We start from the raw sequence: 16,206 nt of genomic DNA on the forward strand, positions 1-16,206 counted from the left end.
TTAGGTCCCCCCCCCCGTCTCTCTCTCTCTCTCTCTCTCTCTGTTTCTCCCCCCCTCGCCATGTCACTCTCTCGTTTCTTGCTTCGTCCGCGTCATCGTTCTTCTTCTCTTGGTCATCGTCCGTAGGATTCTTCCGTGCAAGGTCCTTTGTACAAGTCGGCCACGTGGACGTCCTTAACGTCCCGGTGAAGCCACGCGACTTGACGGTTACGCCACGCGGAGGTGGCGTCCATCATCTTCCTCCTCCTCGTGACCTCACTTCCTCCTCGCTTCGCCGTTCATTCGTCTCTTAAACTTCCCTCCCCTTCTACTTCGCGCCGAGATTTCAAGGTTACTTCGCGAGGACGTGTATCGCGGACCCGTAACGCTCCTCCACCGGTTACTTTATGCGTCCTGCATTATACTTGTTCGAGACGCATACATTTAAATGTATCTCCTTTCGAAACAGTTTTATAATCAGCATCTGATTCATTCCTTGCCCTTCATAAAGTAATGCCCTGTTAAAAGCTCTGTTCGTAATTATACATTTAAACTTGTGTCACAGGGAAGTCGCGTGGCCTCGGAATTAAAAAATTAATCTGAGTCTCGCGAGACCCGAGTCTCCGTTTATTCATGTATTATTCATAGTACATCTGCGAAACAAATTATTATTCTCCGTATTACAGTTTCGATAACACCCGATCGAACGTGTCTGTTCAGCTTGAAATTCCCGGTCCTGAACCTGATACGAGAATACTTGTCTCTCCCGTATCCAAGTAGTTCGCATAGCTCGTAAAAGCTGAAGGCGAAGACAAGCGTCGACCCCCCCCCCCCCCCCCCCCAGCAACAGCTCTCCGAGGCTCGAATCTCGTCGTTGAGAGGCCGGGGACGTGGACGAGGCGCGTCCCAGCGCGGATTGCCGTCGTTGCGACGCTCGCCGAAACCGGGGGATCGCCGGCGCTGATTTTCAGGGACGACGTTTGGTGGGTGGACGGACGGTGCTCGACGTCGACGGCGGTGGAGGTGGCGTCGCCGCCGCCGCCGCCGCCGCCGCCGCTGCCGCCGCCGCCGCCGCCATCGCCGCCACCTCCACCGCCGTCGACGCCCGTCGCCGAGATGAAATTGCACCGCCGCCGGGCGGAACGAGATGCCGGGACGACGAGCTCTCGCGCGAGAAATATGCAAATCCAATCGGACCGGACCCGCGCGGTCCTTTCGTCCGCCTCTCGCAAAGCGGTTTACCGAAATGAGTATTTTTCTATTCCGCGCCTTGATTCCCGAACGCCGCGTTTTCCGCGCGCGTTTCCGCGCGCGGCCGACCCCGGTTATACGATCCCGCTAATTAACAAATTAATTGCTCGCTCGCGGTGACCGTGTGGCGCTTCCTCCACACGCGCTGGACGCGCTGGGTTGCAAACGTCAATCCCGGGGACCCGACCGGTGTCTGATACAAAAACTCAGGCAATGAACGTATGTTGGGAATTTATTAAAACGTTAAAATATTTAACTGATCAGAATTCTTCGATGTCGCCAGCGGTAATTAACAACGTCGGTGTTTTCTCGACCATACCTGGCATCTTTAAAAGTACAGAAAATTTAGTGCGAAAAATATTAACTCTATTTCTCGCAATAAATTTTCTGTACCGTTAAAGATGCCAGGTATGGTCAAGAAGACACTGACGTTGTTAACTACCGCTGGCGACATTGAAGAATTCTGATTAGTTGATTGCTCACCATTGACCTCAAATATGGTGTTTGCCATGCAATTGGGAAAAGGGGGAGGGAAACCTTAAAAATCGCGTATTCGACAACCCTTATCGGCGCGCAGTTCGCAAAAGTCGAAAATATACGTAGACAACGTCTTTATACTGTTATTGCGACAAATATTATCATATGCCTCGGTGGTGGAATTGGTGAGACGCCCGCCTAGAGGGTAGGTCCAGGTTCAAACCCTGGTTGAGCTAATATTTTTCGCAATAAATTTTCTGTATTATTGAAGATACCAGGTATGGTCGAGAGAAACATTGACGTTATTAAAATATTTAATATTGCGTATTGCACGGAAAATCGCAGTCTTGAGTCTGCGAACGTACTTATTGTTAGTCGGGTTATCTTCGATGATTATGCGACAAGGGAATCGGTCCGATTATAGTACCGTGAACTGTAACTTTTCAAAGTAATGAACAATCCGGGCAGAAAGTCGGAAATTGGTAGCGAGTACGCATCTTGACTAGTCGAAACTTTGTCATTCGTAACTGCATTAACTTGTACATAAATAGAATCAAGTTAATTATACAAAAACCACAGTGTCAGTCGCATTTTGATGAACGAGAAACGTGCCTGAGAGCTTAAGAATCACGTGTCTCCACCAAATGCGCGTGTTCTTGGTCAAATAGGTGGCGTCGCGAATGTCGCGACTCGCTACTTTGCAAGTTTCACGTCGAGCTTTCGGTGACTTACAATGTTTCCCGTTTCTTTCGCAGTCGCTCTTGAAGACGGCCGACCAGCTGAAGATCAAGGGCCTGTGCGAGGTGCCGGAGAACAGAGACGGTCCGCCACCCGTGAGCCTAAGCTCGCCACCGAGGGAGTCCAGCACCCCGAGGTTGAACTACACGAAGCTGAAGAAGCACCATCAGCGGTACAAGAGACCCAGAATCGAGCGGCCCACGTTCGAGCAGCGCGCCACCGATCCGAGACATTACGATCGCTACAAAGAGGAGGAGGCCAACAACGATTACAGCCGCGATAACAAAGAGGTAAACTCGGCCGACGCGAGAGATGCAGCTAACAATCAGCTTTTCGTGATCACCGCGGCATTGCGAAGACTCTAATGAATATTGTATGAGCGAAAAGAATTATTCGCCTTTATAATTATTTATAATATGATGGAGTAGATCGGAGTTGTCTCGCTCGGTTGAAGAAAAATTCGTATGAGAAATTTTCAAATGGAGAAGCTCAAGTTTTTAAATAGGGAGAGACTCTTTGGCTTTTGTCTTGAAAATTTTTTACCCTAATGTGTCTTCAACTGAGCAAAACAGCCCCGCTCTATTCTATGTAGTTCTAAAATTTTCAGGAGATTCTTTTACATACAAATCAATTACTTGACTATATATTTATAATATAATGTGTAGCTCTAAGATTTTTAGAAAATTTCATTAATTTATTTACACAACAACAGTTAAAGGTTATTCATTAGATCAGTTTATATTAACGTAACGTGATACGTCGTTTAATATTGAATTCTTGATAGAAACTCATGACAAATTGAATGAAAATATTGTATTAACATAAATTATGTGCTTGCCGCAATTAATTTATATTATGAGAAAGTCCTCGCAGCGTAGGTGGTTTATCCGAATTTAACGATAGCGGCGAATTGATCGCTTGTAACGCGTTGAAAATGACGAAGCGAGGAAATCGCACAAAAGCAACGGCTGTCCCGCGTCGGCGGGCGGTTCGATCTCGTCAGGGTCGACGCTAAATTTGTACCGGATATTCCGCAGAACCATCGGGACTGGCAGGCTGAAGATGAAGAGTGCACGGAGACAGCAACAGCAGCAGTAGCACTGGAAACTTGCCAACGTAATAATAACAACAACAACAATAACAACGGTAACGGCACGAGTAACAACGGTAAGTGGCTCAACTGCGGTTTTTGCCCCACACCTGGACCCCATATTTTATTTTTCTTTTCATTCTAATTCTCGCCAATATTTGTAGATCGATTGCGTTATTTTCATGAAAATCGCGCGCCGCGCTCGAATTTTCATTTCTAATCTTATTGATATCGTTTCGAAGCAATATATTATTTTTATTATACATTGCCCGCGCTTGTTCACCGCGTCCTCGTGCACTTTTGCGTTTCGCCGCGAACGAATAACGCGTCGATCGGATTTGGAAGAAAAACGAGACGCTTGCGTCGCGATTATTCCGGGAGCTTCCGGGTGTGGGGCAGTTCACCGTTTTCAGGATCGATCCGGACGGACCCTTTTCACGTCGAATAAAAAGGTGACATGTTCTGTCACACAGGGCTAGGGCACTACGGCCACCATCCGGATCCCGGAGAGGTCGATTTGCCCCCCGAGACCCAACCCACCCCACCCAGCGCCACCCTAGTCGGCACCACCATCACCCACCTGAGGGATCCGGATCATCATTCTACAGGTATAAAACTTTACGTTTCTTGAGCGCCGTTTCCCTTGCCAGAGCAGCGCTTCTCGACGACGATCGTGGCGATTGTACACGAGCGTAAAACGAAGCGAGACGATCGCCTTTAATCCCATCCGAATTAACTCCTTTTTCTCTCGGCCAATTTTTACTTAATAAACTGCACGAGATGAAACTGGGACAGGGTCCCGGCGGACTTAATTGCGAAAAGATGTAGCGGGACGCACACGTCTCGCTTCTTCGTTATAGGAGGGTAATAAAGGGAGAACGATATGCATATTTTAAGAACTGTAGAGGTCCCCCCTTTTTGAGAGCGTAAATGCAGTGAAGACACAATTTCCACTCGTGGTGATAAGCATGTGTGTAACGTCTTCGAAAAATTGGTCGGAGAAGAGCGATTGGATTACAAGATAATTTAATTATGTCAGCCTTACCACATCGATAGATCTATGACGCTTAAGTCTGTCAAGCTAAAGATACTTGTTCGCATGTTCTTTCGTACTCCGCGCAATTTAGAACTTTGGCGGGTCCCGCGGCTCGATAAAGCAAATATATCCAATTCCCATAGCATGGGTGATGATCGTGTCTCGTTTCGCTCATCGCGTGATGGAAGTCTCCTCGTTTACTCGGTTCATTCAACGTCGTGCGTTTCCATTTGTCCGTCGGACGTGAGGGCACGACGTGGGGTAAAACACTACCGGGCTGAAAGTGCAGCCGGTCATTAGGCGGACAGGGAATCAAAATAATTGGCCTAATCACCCTTAACTGGTCGCGATTAGATTTGCGTTGCTCGGCCCGCAGCAGCAGCCCACGCAGCCTCATTTAGCGTCCTTCCGCGTCCAGTTTCGCCTTCGACAGCGCTCGCTTATCGATCCTCAGGTACCACCGAGTAACTTCCGCGAGTCCCCCGGCGAAGATATATACCGTCGCGAAAGTTATGTCGAGTTTCCCCGGTGCGGAGCGCCAACAGCAGCGGCGTGTCATGCCCGTTTCCCGCGATCTGTTCGCAGAGATTCAGAATTGCGACAGCGTCAAGATCAAGTTCGAGACGCTGCACACGATGGACTCCTCAGACACGATCGACATAGACAGTCACATGTCGGATCGGGCGAGTGTGAGCTCGAAGAACGCCGCCGACAGCGACAACATGATGATGATAACACCGGAGCTGCTAGGGCTGATGCCGTCGGGAAGCTCCGGCCAGTCGGACTCGGGCGAGAACAATTCGAGGGGGCACAGCGGACAGTCCAGCTCGCATCATCACGGCTCCAAGTCTTGGACGCAAGAGGACATGGACGCGGCTTTGGAGGCGCTAAGAAATCACAACATGAGCCTGACGAAAGCTTCAGGTAAGAGGAATGTCCATCGTCAATAATTTGAAATCCAAGGAATTAGCAGACATCTTACTCAATTGGTAGCTCGTTGATTTTTCTTCTATATTATGTAGAATTTGAAATTCTGATTTAATATGTAATTATTTTTATAATGATTCGTGTAAAATCAGGCAAACTAAGAACAGAATAAATTCAATTAAGAAATAGTGTAGTTCACAATGTTAATGATATCACGTACGAAGTAAATTAAATGAGCAAATTTGTGAACGTTCAGCAACATTCGGTATTCCCTCGACGACTCTGTGGCAACGGGCACATCGATTGGGCATCGACACGCCGAAGAAAGACGGCCCCACGAAGTCCTGGAGCGACGAGAGCTTGAACAACGCTTTAGAAGCTCTGCGCACCGGCTCCATTTCGGCTAACAAGGCGTCCAAAGCGTACGGCATACCTTCCAGTACATTGTACAAGATCGCCAGGAGAGAAGGTATCAGACTGGCCGCGCCGTTCAACGCGAGTCCCACTACGTGGACGCCCGCTGATTTGGATCGCGCCCTAGAAGCAATAAGGTCTGGTCAGACCTCCGTGCAGAGAGCGTCGACGGAATTCGGTATACCTACGGGGACTTTGTACGGAAGATGCAAGCGGGAAGGAATCGAGCTTAGCAGGAGCAATCCCACGCCGTGGAGCGAGGACGCTATGACTGAAGCTCTCGAGGCCGTCAGGTATCAATAAATGACTCGTCTTCATGTATTTAGTAAAATCGATGCACTAATAGATCGATATACTTGAACGATTCGATTCGAAAATAAGTTTAATAACTTAAATGGATTAAATTCATTTTATTTTGTGTACTTTACTTACTATTGTATGCACATATCTTGAAAATTTAAAAAGATTACAGTTCCGTTGAAAGGTTGCAATTTTATTAAATACAATAGATGAATCCTTTATGGCTAATACAAGTTTCCAATTCAAAATAAGTAATGACCTTTCTTCTGAATTTGCTGTTGCAGATTAGGGCACATGAGCATAAATCAAGCGGCGATCCACTACAATCTGCCGTACTCGTCACTGTACGGGCGCTTCAAGAGAGGCAAATACGAGGAGCCCGTCGTCGGCGACATCTCGCAGGACGGCACCAGTCCACATTTCCATCAGAGCCCCAACCAGAATCACTCGTCCGCCCTTCCAGATCAAATGCCTTATCCGGGCAGCTGAAACTTACCTCTTTACTAGAGTATTAAGTTAGCTTAAGCTCCGAACTTTTCGATTCGCGGCAGCTCCTCAAACAACTCTTTAAGCAAACACGCGCGGGCGGCATTCTGAAAGATTTAGATACCGATCGGAAAGAGAGGGAGAGAGAATGTCATTACAAAAGGACACACCTACGATAGGACGCAGATTTACCCGCAGTATTAAAAGTGGATCGCCGTAAGCAAACATTATGTACATTGTATGATTTTTATGTCGGAATAAGAAACGTAGATTATACTAATTTATAAGAATTATTTATAAAAAGAGCACACTGTACAGAGACCGGGGGGTGCCCCAACGAAAACTACTTTTAGCCTGTAAGTCATTACGAAGGTGAGGATAGATATTACGAACAACAGGGCGACAGTATCCTGTTATGCGGAAACGTGCGAAGAAAGTAACGCTATTCGTTATTACAATCGACAGTAAGAGATTCTGTTGTAACAATAATTTCCTGAAGGTACCTTTCAAAGATTAACGCGTTTTTAAGTTTCACGATTTATATTATCGTCAAATAACACATTAAAATTGACGTAATAAATCCTGGAAATGAAGAGTGTTTGTTGCATGATAATTTCACATAACAAGGATACATTCGTGAGCATGTATCGATAGGGGAGAGAGAGCGTATATATAATTTAGTGCTATCCACAAAATTTGAATACGTAATGAGGAGAGACATTTGTTATAATACGAATGGTTGAAACGAAATGATGTTAAGGACAAAATTTTCAGGATCCACGAATGATTTTCTTTTGACGCGTTGTCCCCGCGTTTTATTTTGGGCAAAATCAACAAACGCATTTTATTGTTTTGGGTCAGGTAAAGTTGACTAAGGCCAATTATTCATAGTCAGATGTTATATTCAAGACCGTCTTGAATTTATCTAAAGATACTGTATTGAACATTTCATTGGCCATGGAGTGGCCGTCTAAGGATGATATGACGACGTTCTTAAATAAGATTTGACTATAAATACCGGCCTAAGTCGATACTCTAAAACTGAAACAATTCGTGTCTGCTTACAGAACGGCTATTGTAGTGTTGCGATACAAAGGGTTTTACGAGAATTTGTGCGTAAATAATTTAAAACATATTCCATATAACGGACTGATAATGATTAGGTCTTTATTAATTTTTGTGTTATTTCTGTCGATATTTGTGTCGATTTCTTTATTTTATTTGTTCTATTAACGAAAAGAGGGATTTAAAACAAGGATAAGTTTTCCACGAAAGATGAGATGGTAAATATTTACGGAATAGGTAGATACGGCTTTTAACAGTTTCTTAGGAAAATTTAAGATTCCCTCTCAGCTCAACTGCCACTCGTATAAATACGTTACACACATTATTAATTTATCATGCTCACATCAATTATATTGCATAAAAATATACATATAGATATATGCTACTTATAAATAAATAAATATATATATGTACAGTTTATATATATTTTAAATTAAAAAGTAATGCAATCAAAGAAGCGTTCGATTTATATATGTCTCTAATATTCTTTCTCTTTTTTTAATTTTTCACATTAAGTAGTTCAGCACTTAAAGATTTCATGCAACAGTGTGAGAATAAACACATTTCACAGCCTGCGAAAGATTAAATGTTTATTACACAAAAATTACATTTTTTAATATTAAGTATATTTCAAAGTGAATACATTTTACAATATTTTAATCAGAAAAGATGCACTCGTTTTACGTATATACATATGATATTTTTATCAAAGAATTCCATATCTAGCTATAGATATGGGTAAGAAAAGTATTTTCATTTGTCTTGATATCTAAGTTCGTTCTTGAAGCGCTTTATTTTATATAAATGTTTCCATCGTGTACCTTCGGGATAAGACCACCGCACGATACACTTGTCCTTAAGCTTAGTAGAAAATCCAGGACGGTTAGGCAGCAGAAAAGAAGCGTTTCTAACGAATACGGGATCTTCGAAGTATCCATGCTGATGACTGGTATATTCAATCTTATCAATATCCGATGAACTCAAGCAAATAGCGTTCCACATTTGAAGATGTTGAATCATCTCGCCCAAGCCCACTCCACCAGTGTGACCCCACACCGGTACTATAAGTAAGAGAAATTTGCGTTACGTTTGGTTAAGCAAAAATCGACAAGAAAATCACTCTCTGAAATATTAAAATCCAACAAAAATATATGATTGTCATCGACCGCGAACTTACTGCGATGCTTCTTCGCCATGAAGTACACAGCCAGGGCTTCGTTAACTCCGCCGAGCCTCCCCACGTTAATATTCCAGAAGTCGATCCCGCCAATTTTTAAGAATTGTTTGAATACGACGCGGTTTGCGCACGTTTGTCCGCAGCTCACTTGTACCGGATAACGAGATTTCTCTAAGTGATCTCGTATCTGAACATATCCTAGGGTATCATCGCAGCATGTCGGCTCTTCTATAGCTGTGCAAGTGTGACGTTTCTCGTTGACATATTTCATAACAGCAATCACCTCGGTCTGATCCCAGCATTGATTCGCATCCACTAGCAGTGTCTTTTTACCGCCCAACACGCTGCGTATCAGTTTGCACGTCCGCGCGGTCTTTGCGATCGTGCGACCCACGGGCGCCTTGTAGTCGTTAAAGTCGAGTTTCTTGAATTTCTTGCAGGCACTTTTGACTTGTCGACTGCTGAAAGCCGACGATACGATGTCAGCCGTATACGCCGGATACCCGTCGCTCTGCAGCTTCTTCTTCTTTTCCTCTTTACGCGGCTGCTCGTTCCTGAGCATTTCCATCGCCTCCTCCTCGGTCACCACGTCCCTACTGCAAATGTAAATATGTTTTCCCATTTTGTCGAAGTTCACTCGAGGCACAGACGTAGCGCCTGAAAAAAATCTGGCTCACATGTATCTGAAGTCCACCGTGGAGACGAGCTGTTCGGGCGTCATGTCTGTGAGCAGCTGCCAGACGGGCTTACCCTCGATACGCGCCCACAGGTCCCACAATGCGTTCACGATAGCTGCTGTAGCTAGGTGCACCACGCCGCATTCCGGCCCCAGCTAAAACAACGAAATTACACCCCGAATCGCAACATTTTAATTAGCAGAGGAAAGTCCTCTATTACGAGATAAGCTTCTAATACGAGATAGCAGATTTTCAACGTCCAAATTCGATCGCAAATCTTTCTCTACGATTACGCGATCTAACAACGAATCTTTCACCAAACAGATTTCACCCCAAGGCAATAAGTTCATGATGGAAGCAACAGAGGATGCCTAACAATTTGGCAGAAACTCCGCTGTCTCGTATTAGGAGCCTATCTCATAGAGGACTTTTCTCTATAACTGACAGCCGCACGTCACCCTCGTTACCCATCGAAGTTCCGCATCGGTCGTTAACCGTCTCCAAAATGACGCGAAGTTTGAGAAGATCTCCGTGGTCGTTCGATTCTTCACGTGCTCGAACATCAACGTGCACGTTTGCACCACTGCAAAATTTATTATCGACAACGTAAACGAGTGGGGAGCGGGAATGTTGGCGCGATACGTACCGAACTCATTTCCTCTTCCCAGAGTGGCCGCGATGCCGTACCCCTTGTGGCCCTTGTCGGTGCAGAGTATTACGTACGTGCACGAGTGATTCGGATTTGGGTGCTGTTACAAATGGAAAGTCGATCACGTCGAATGTAATCCGGAAGGCGGACGAGGTCGTTTTAATAACGTTGGAAAATTAAGTGACCAGACTTACCAGTGAATCGGCCCCGGCACGCCACATTGACGTCGGGAATCTTACATCGTGCACTTGGATGTCGACGATCTTCGCGTTTACCATTTTTCTGTATCGCTCAGCGACGCGAAATGCAAAACTGACGATGTAACAATAACGTGATTCTAAATAACGTCAAACGTCTTTACCTTCCTTAAAATATACATATTTGACACAGCAAATACCACCTTAGGTTTTCTTCATAATAATCGAAGCAAATATTTGTGTTTGTGTATACATACAGGGTGTCCAAGAAGTCCGGCAACGGCTAAATATCTCGAGAATAAAGCATTTTAGAGAAAAATGTTTTAGGCAAAAGGCTTGAAAAGGCGCATTTAGTGAACGTATGAGTTTGACCTTGCGTGGCGTTGAATTTTTTAAATGGAGCCCCCTATTGTTTATTATACTGTCGTATTCTACTCGAGTAGTCCATTTAAAAAATTCAAGATGACTTGGCCTGATCTTAGCAACGCCACGCGAGGTAAAACTCATACATTCACTAAATGCGCCTTTTTAAACCATTATACTTTTGTCTAAAACATTTTTCTCTAAAATGCTTTATTTGCAAGATATTTAGCCGTTGCCGGGCTTTTTGGACACTCTGTATACGAACTAGGAGGAAGAATACTTTGCGATTTATGAGTCTTATCCCTGGAAAGTTTTTCTCTTAATTTTTCTACGAATTGGTACATTTTTTTCAGAAATACTGAGAAAGTCTACTTGTCTTACAATTAGATTCTTTTTTCATACGTGTAAATATTCCGAAATATTCTATTTCTAAGATTCTATAATTTCTGAAAAAAATATTAAACTTAATCTTCAAATCTTATACATATAAGATTACGTTTGAAATTATACAATAAGAAATTTTAAAATATTTCGGAATTCAAACGTGTGAAAAATTCTGGGAAAGATATAAACTCTCTCGGCACTTCTGAAAAGTGTGCCAATTTGCATAAAGAATTTAAAAAATTATAAAACACAGAATTAAATTATAAGAAATAATACGAAAACTTTCGAGAAAATAATTTTCACTGGGGGTTTTTCGAGGGATCTTGTGTAACTAAAATTTATGTAACATTCCAAGTTTCTGTAACATTTTGCGCATTATTATAATTTAAATGCATTTTAAAGGAAGCAAGTATAATCTTCACACTTTTCATTGTTCCTAAATGTATATTTTAATATCGACATGCATAATTTGACTTGTGGTTTGTTATTTAACTAGTTTGCAAATCTAAAACGCGCATTTCGGAAGTTTTTTTTTGTTGTACACTTGCCCGTGAGTTGCTCGCATTAATACACGATGCGTGCACAATGTCCAGTCACCTCAGTCTATGACTTGTAAGTACTCCGGAGTCTCCAGACTCCAGTCGCTTGCAATCAGACTTTCGGGATAAGCTGTCGTTAGATATCATCGAAATTAGCGCGGATCAATGGCTCATCAGCTGGCGACCTGTACCTTCTGTAAAATTATCAGGAACGAGGAACCCGGTGAAAAGATTTACGAGGTACGGTAGGTTAACCTCAAAAGGATTTTTGACAGCTAGATAAAAAATGTATACGTGCATTATAAATTCGCGCTCACGATCGAGCAAGTGTGTATAACGTTAAATGTGTGTTTTTGTTGCCAGGATGAGGACGTTACGTGCATTAAGGATATCAATCCAGTGTCCACGCATCATTACTTGATATTGCCGAATAAGCATATACGTAATGCGAAAACACTTCAGCCTGAAGACTCGGAACTTTGTGAGTGTCACGGACTTACCTTTATCGACGTTTTACTAAATTATCACACAAGTCTACAATATTTATTTATGTCGTCGTCGATTAGCAAAATGTTTGAGAAATTGTTCTATACGTGCTCCTGAAAATGTGTCTGAAAGCTTTTCTTTCTTGTGCTCTATAAAAATTATATAGAAGGAAGTTCCCCTATCATGAGATAGGCTTCTAATGTGAGTGAGTTATCGACATCCAAATTGAATCGGAAATCTTTTTCGCGACGATCTAACGATGAATTTTCCACCAAACAGATTGCTCCATGGGCAATAAATTCATGGCGGTACCAACAGAGATGGCTATTAATTTAGCACAAACCCCGCTACCTTGTGAGCTTATCTCATAATAGAGGACTTTCCTGTATGTTTGTAGTCTGACAATTGATTATTGTTCTTTCAATCATCGTTTAATCACGTCTGAATGTTTCAGTCGACAAGATCGTCGCTGCGGTAGACATCATCTCCGAGAAGATGAATCTTGATCCCGCCTCGACGCGAACAGGGTTCCACTGGCCGCCTTTCAATACCGTCGATCATTTACATCTACATGTCATTTCGCCAGTAGAGAAAATGAACGCCATAAGAAAAGTGATGTTCAATCCCAATACGTTTTGGTTTGTCAGCGTAAGTATAGAGATTACAGAGCGTACTGTGTAAATACTGCAAAAGATAAGTTCCCGCATTATACATATTGTCGCTATTCTTTAACAGGCAGACTACGTAAAGTCTCGACTGGAAGATTCTAAGTTGTAGACCATCATTGTGATTTTACTTATTATCTGTCTTCCTGACAGCGCGATAAAAGTCCCGTGCGACCTACCAGTGGAACATCTGATGCGGTTGCGGATTAAAAAAATTTAGTACAAGATAGCTTTACAATTTTATTTTTAGAACTATATTAAACGCGTTGTAATATCTGTTGTGGTATTTATTATATCTGTTATAGTACTTATTCATTATATTTTTAAAAGATTTATATATATAGTTTTATGTAGATTGTTTTTATGAAAGAATTATAGGTACATATAAATTTTTGATAAGAATCTCTAATCGTCCCCTTCCTCATCTTTGTTTATTTCGGTAATCTTCCATTGATCACCATCCGGATAGGCGTACTGTGCGATACTCTTTTCCTTAAGTTTAGTCGAGTATCCAGGCTTCATGGTCGGCATGTAGCACGCATTCTTAATGCAAACTGGATCCTCGAAGTGCTCGTGCTGTTGGTCGACGAATTCTATCATGCGATCTTCGGAAGTCTGACTTAGACAAATATAGTCCCACATCTGAAGGTGCTGTACCATCTCGCACAAACCTATCCCACCGGCATGCGGACAAACTGGTACTATAAACAAATTTTCCATCTCATATTTTCTTTTACGTAGAAATTCATCATAGAATCGTCAAGGAAATTGTCCCTTGAAATATTGAAAATAGATCAAGTGCGCAGACTGAAATTATTGATGGTAAACTTACTTTTAGTTAAGTACGCCATGAAGTACACAGCCAGGATCTCGTTAATCCCGCCGATCCTCGCCGAATCTACCTGACAGTAGTTGATCGCGTGGTACCTCAGGAACTGCTTGAACATAACGCGATTCGCGCACATTTCGCCGGAGGCCACTCCGATACCGTACGGCTGCAGTGCGTTGAGTATCTGCGCGTGCCCAAAGACATCGTCGGGGGACGTCGGCTCCTCTATCCAAATGGGCTTGAACGTCGCCAGCTGCTTCATCCACTCGATCGCATCGTTGACGTCCCACACCTGGTTCGCGTCCAGCATCAACTTGTTCGTGTAGCCTATCACCTTGCGTATCACCTTGCATCTCCTGATATCGTCTTCCAGATTCCGGCCAACTTTAATTTTGAACGCCGTGTAACCAAGGCCCAGGAACTTTTTGCAGAGATCCTTGAGCTGCTCGTCGCTGTAGCCCAGCCACCCGACCTGGGTGTTGTACGCGGGATATCCATTCTCCAGCAGTTTTCTTTTTTGCTCATCTCTAAATGCCATTTTCTCCTCGAGTATCTGTATCGCGGTTGCCTCGGTCACTATGTCTTGACTGCACACATAGAATTCCGTCGTGAGCGTGAATGTAGCTCCGCGCTTTGGCTTACAAACGAGCTTCGACTTACATGTATCTGAAATCTATGACGGAAACGAGCTGCTCGGGCTTCATGTCCGAAAGGAGCTGCCAGACGGGCTTGCCCTCGATACGGGCCCACAAGTCCCACAGTGCGTTTATAATAGCTGCTGTAGCCAGATGTATCACGCCTTTCTCCGGTCCGACCTAAAATATATCTAAATTATAGCCTAGGGGGTATAGGGCCTATAGGGATCGTTATATTTTAATTATTATGTCACTCTTCGTTACACGTTACCCATCTCAGTTGCGAGTCGCTGGTTAAACGCCTCCAGAATGTCCCAAATTCATCGTAGATCCATTCGAGTCTTCGATATAGCACTATCGTGGCCAGAGACTTACATGCTTGTGCAACTACAAAAATTATTGTTTGGTATAGCGCATACGTATTTAGAATTTTAGAGCATTATAATATATATTAATATATACAATACCGATCTCGGTGCCTCTTCCCAAGGTAAATGTTAGACCATACCCTTCCTGCCCACGGCTTGTTCTAATTGTTACGTACACGCAGGAGTAATCGGGATCGGTATGCTGTTGACATAAATAAAGACTAAAGTATTAAATGTAATCTTGACTATATATACAAATTAAACATGTGAATAAGCTCAATTAATTAAGAAAATTAATAATTAGATTAGCACGTAATATTTAAAATGTTGCATTGATATTTATTTTATTAATATATTATATTAATAAGTTGGATAATTTGGATAACGACGCGGTCGCCAACCTTTTATTGGTAAATCAGCAATTGCATTCGCATACACGATATACATATATTAATATGTATATTGTGAATGTGCTTGCTGCTGCCAGAATAACGCTAGCAGCGAGCATGTAATTATGCAAATTATCTAATAATGCGTACCATTGCATCGCTTCCATCGTGGTTTACCGATGTCGGGAACCTTATATCCTTCACGTCTACAGCAATAATTTTGGCCTTTAGCATTCTCTTAAATTTCACCGAGTGCTTCTAAGACGACAACAGAGAACTGACTGGACAATCTCGAAACGTTACGTGCCTAAATGTACAGACATATCGCTTCTTATCGTCTAACGTAAATATTTGTGTCCTTTAGTTTTATCGCGTAGCACGGTATCAACGTACCCAGATAGCCCAAGACACTCCTATAAATATTTAAAAAATATTTGGAATATTCCATAGGTTATTCTTATATATTTATTTTATGTTCATGGAATATTCGACTGGCACTACTATAAATCTTTTTCGAATGTGAATAGAATAATCTATCGAATAGCGTGTCGGTTATAGAGGGTGAGAAAAAAGTACCGGACCGGTGAAATATCTCGAAAAATATGGGAGATACGGAAAAATGTTTCAGACAAAAGTTGTACAGTTTTAAAAGGGCTATATAATGGTAAAATTAATTTTCGAAAAAAATTAATTTTTTGTGGTTATATGGAGGTCGCCATCATTTTTTAAAATGGAACTTCCTATTGTTTATTATACTATCTTATTCTACTAATTAATATGAACAACTGTTGTCTGAAACATTTTTTATTTGCCTAATACTTTTTGAGATATTCAAGAGAAAATTGATAACTTTTTCAATGCATATGTTTAGCTTATAATATCTCGATAACTGTTTGTCGGAAGGGAAAGTAGTACAAGACTTTTTTTACTTGATTTAGTCTCAGGAATATGCTGTGGCAATGGTATTTCAATTATTAAAAATTTGTGTGTATGTGTATAATTTCCAAGAATTGGTATTCCGAGAATTTCGATCTTTAATTCGCGAAAATCGAGAATCTCGAAAACTGGAAAAGTATCAGGAGAAC

The 16,206-nt window shown here is 42.5% G+C and overlaps 4 protein-coding genes across 6 annotated transcripts in view; 2 read left to right on the forward strand and 2 right to left on the reverse strand.

Annotated features, from left to right (window-relative positions):
* The window catches only part of LOC105570012 (protein bric-a-brac 2), a 63,240-nt gene extending 55,560 nt beyond the window's left edge, over positions 1 to 7,680 (forward strand). For all 3 annotated transcript variants that reach the window (XM_012026919.1, XM_012026921.1, XM_012026922.1), the window contains exons 4-9: positions 2,463 to 2,735; positions 3,483 to 3,612; positions 3,988 to 4,143; positions 5,157 to 5,495; positions 5,755 to 6,205; positions 6,497 to 7,680. In XM_012026919.1, coding sequence (XP_011882309.1) covers positions 2,463 to 2,735; positions 3,483 to 3,612; positions 3,988 to 4,143; positions 5,157 to 5,495; positions 5,755 to 6,205; positions 6,497 to 6,701 — 1,554 coding nt within the window. In that variant the 3' untranslated portion in view covers positions 6,702 to 7,680. The remainder of the gene's footprint in view (positions 1 to 2,462; positions 2,736 to 3,482; positions 3,613 to 3,987; positions 4,144 to 5,156; positions 5,496 to 5,754; positions 6,206 to 6,496) is intronic.
* A 463-nt stretch (positions 7,681 to 8,143) lies between these two features.
* LOC105570013 (mitochondrial enolase superfamily member 1-like) lies at positions 8,144 to 11,043 on the reverse strand. The gene is made up of 6 exons (XM_012026923.1): positions 10,461 to 11,043; positions 10,264 to 10,366; positions 10,085 to 10,200; positions 9,618 to 9,772; positions 8,941 to 9,536; positions 8,144 to 8,824 (listed from the first exon to the last, which is right to left on the reverse strand). The coding sequence occupies exons 1-6, from the start codon at positions 10,542 to 10,544 to the stop codon at positions 8,517 to 8,519; spliced, it is 1,362 nt and encodes a 453-aa protein (XP_011882313.1). The 5' UTR covers positions 10,545 to 11,043; the 3' UTR covers positions 8,144 to 8,516.
* A 717-nt stretch (positions 11,044 to 11,760) lies between these two features.
* Positions 11,761 to 13,296, forward strand: LOC105570015 (histidine triad nucleotide-binding protein 3-like). The gene is made up of 4 exons (XM_012026925.1): positions 11,761 to 11,989; positions 12,113 to 12,230; positions 12,690 to 12,883; positions 12,971 to 13,296. Exons 1-4 carry the CDS (start codon positions 11,915 to 11,917, stop codon positions 13,010 to 13,012), a joined length of 429 nt encoding a protein of 142 aa, XP_011882315.1. The 5' UTR covers positions 11,761 to 11,914; the 3' UTR covers positions 13,013 to 13,296.
* Positions 13,128 to 15,493, reverse strand: LOC105570014 (mitochondrial enolase superfamily member 1-like). The gene is made up of 6 exons (XM_012026924.1): positions 15,272 to 15,493; positions 14,832 to 14,934; positions 14,636 to 14,751; positions 14,390 to 14,544; positions 13,733 to 14,316; positions 13,128 to 13,601 (listed from the first exon to the last, which is right to left on the reverse strand). Exons 1-6 carry the CDS (start codon positions 15,353 to 15,355, stop codon positions 13,306 to 13,308), a joined length of 1,338 nt encoding a protein of 445 aa, XP_011882314.1. The 5' UTR covers positions 15,356 to 15,493; the 3' UTR covers positions 13,128 to 13,305.
* Between the last annotated feature and the right edge of the window lie 713 nt (positions 15,494 to 16,206).

The sequence above is a fragment of the Vollenhovia emeryi genome, unplaced genomic scaffold, assembly GCF_000949405.1.
Source record: "Vollenhovia emeryi isolate VEMERY1.0 unplaced genomic scaffold, V.emery_V1.0 DF939122.1, whole genome shotgun sequence".
Lineage (NCBI taxonomy): Eukaryota > Metazoa > Arthropoda > Insecta > Hymenoptera > Formicidae > Vollenhovia > Vollenhovia emeryi.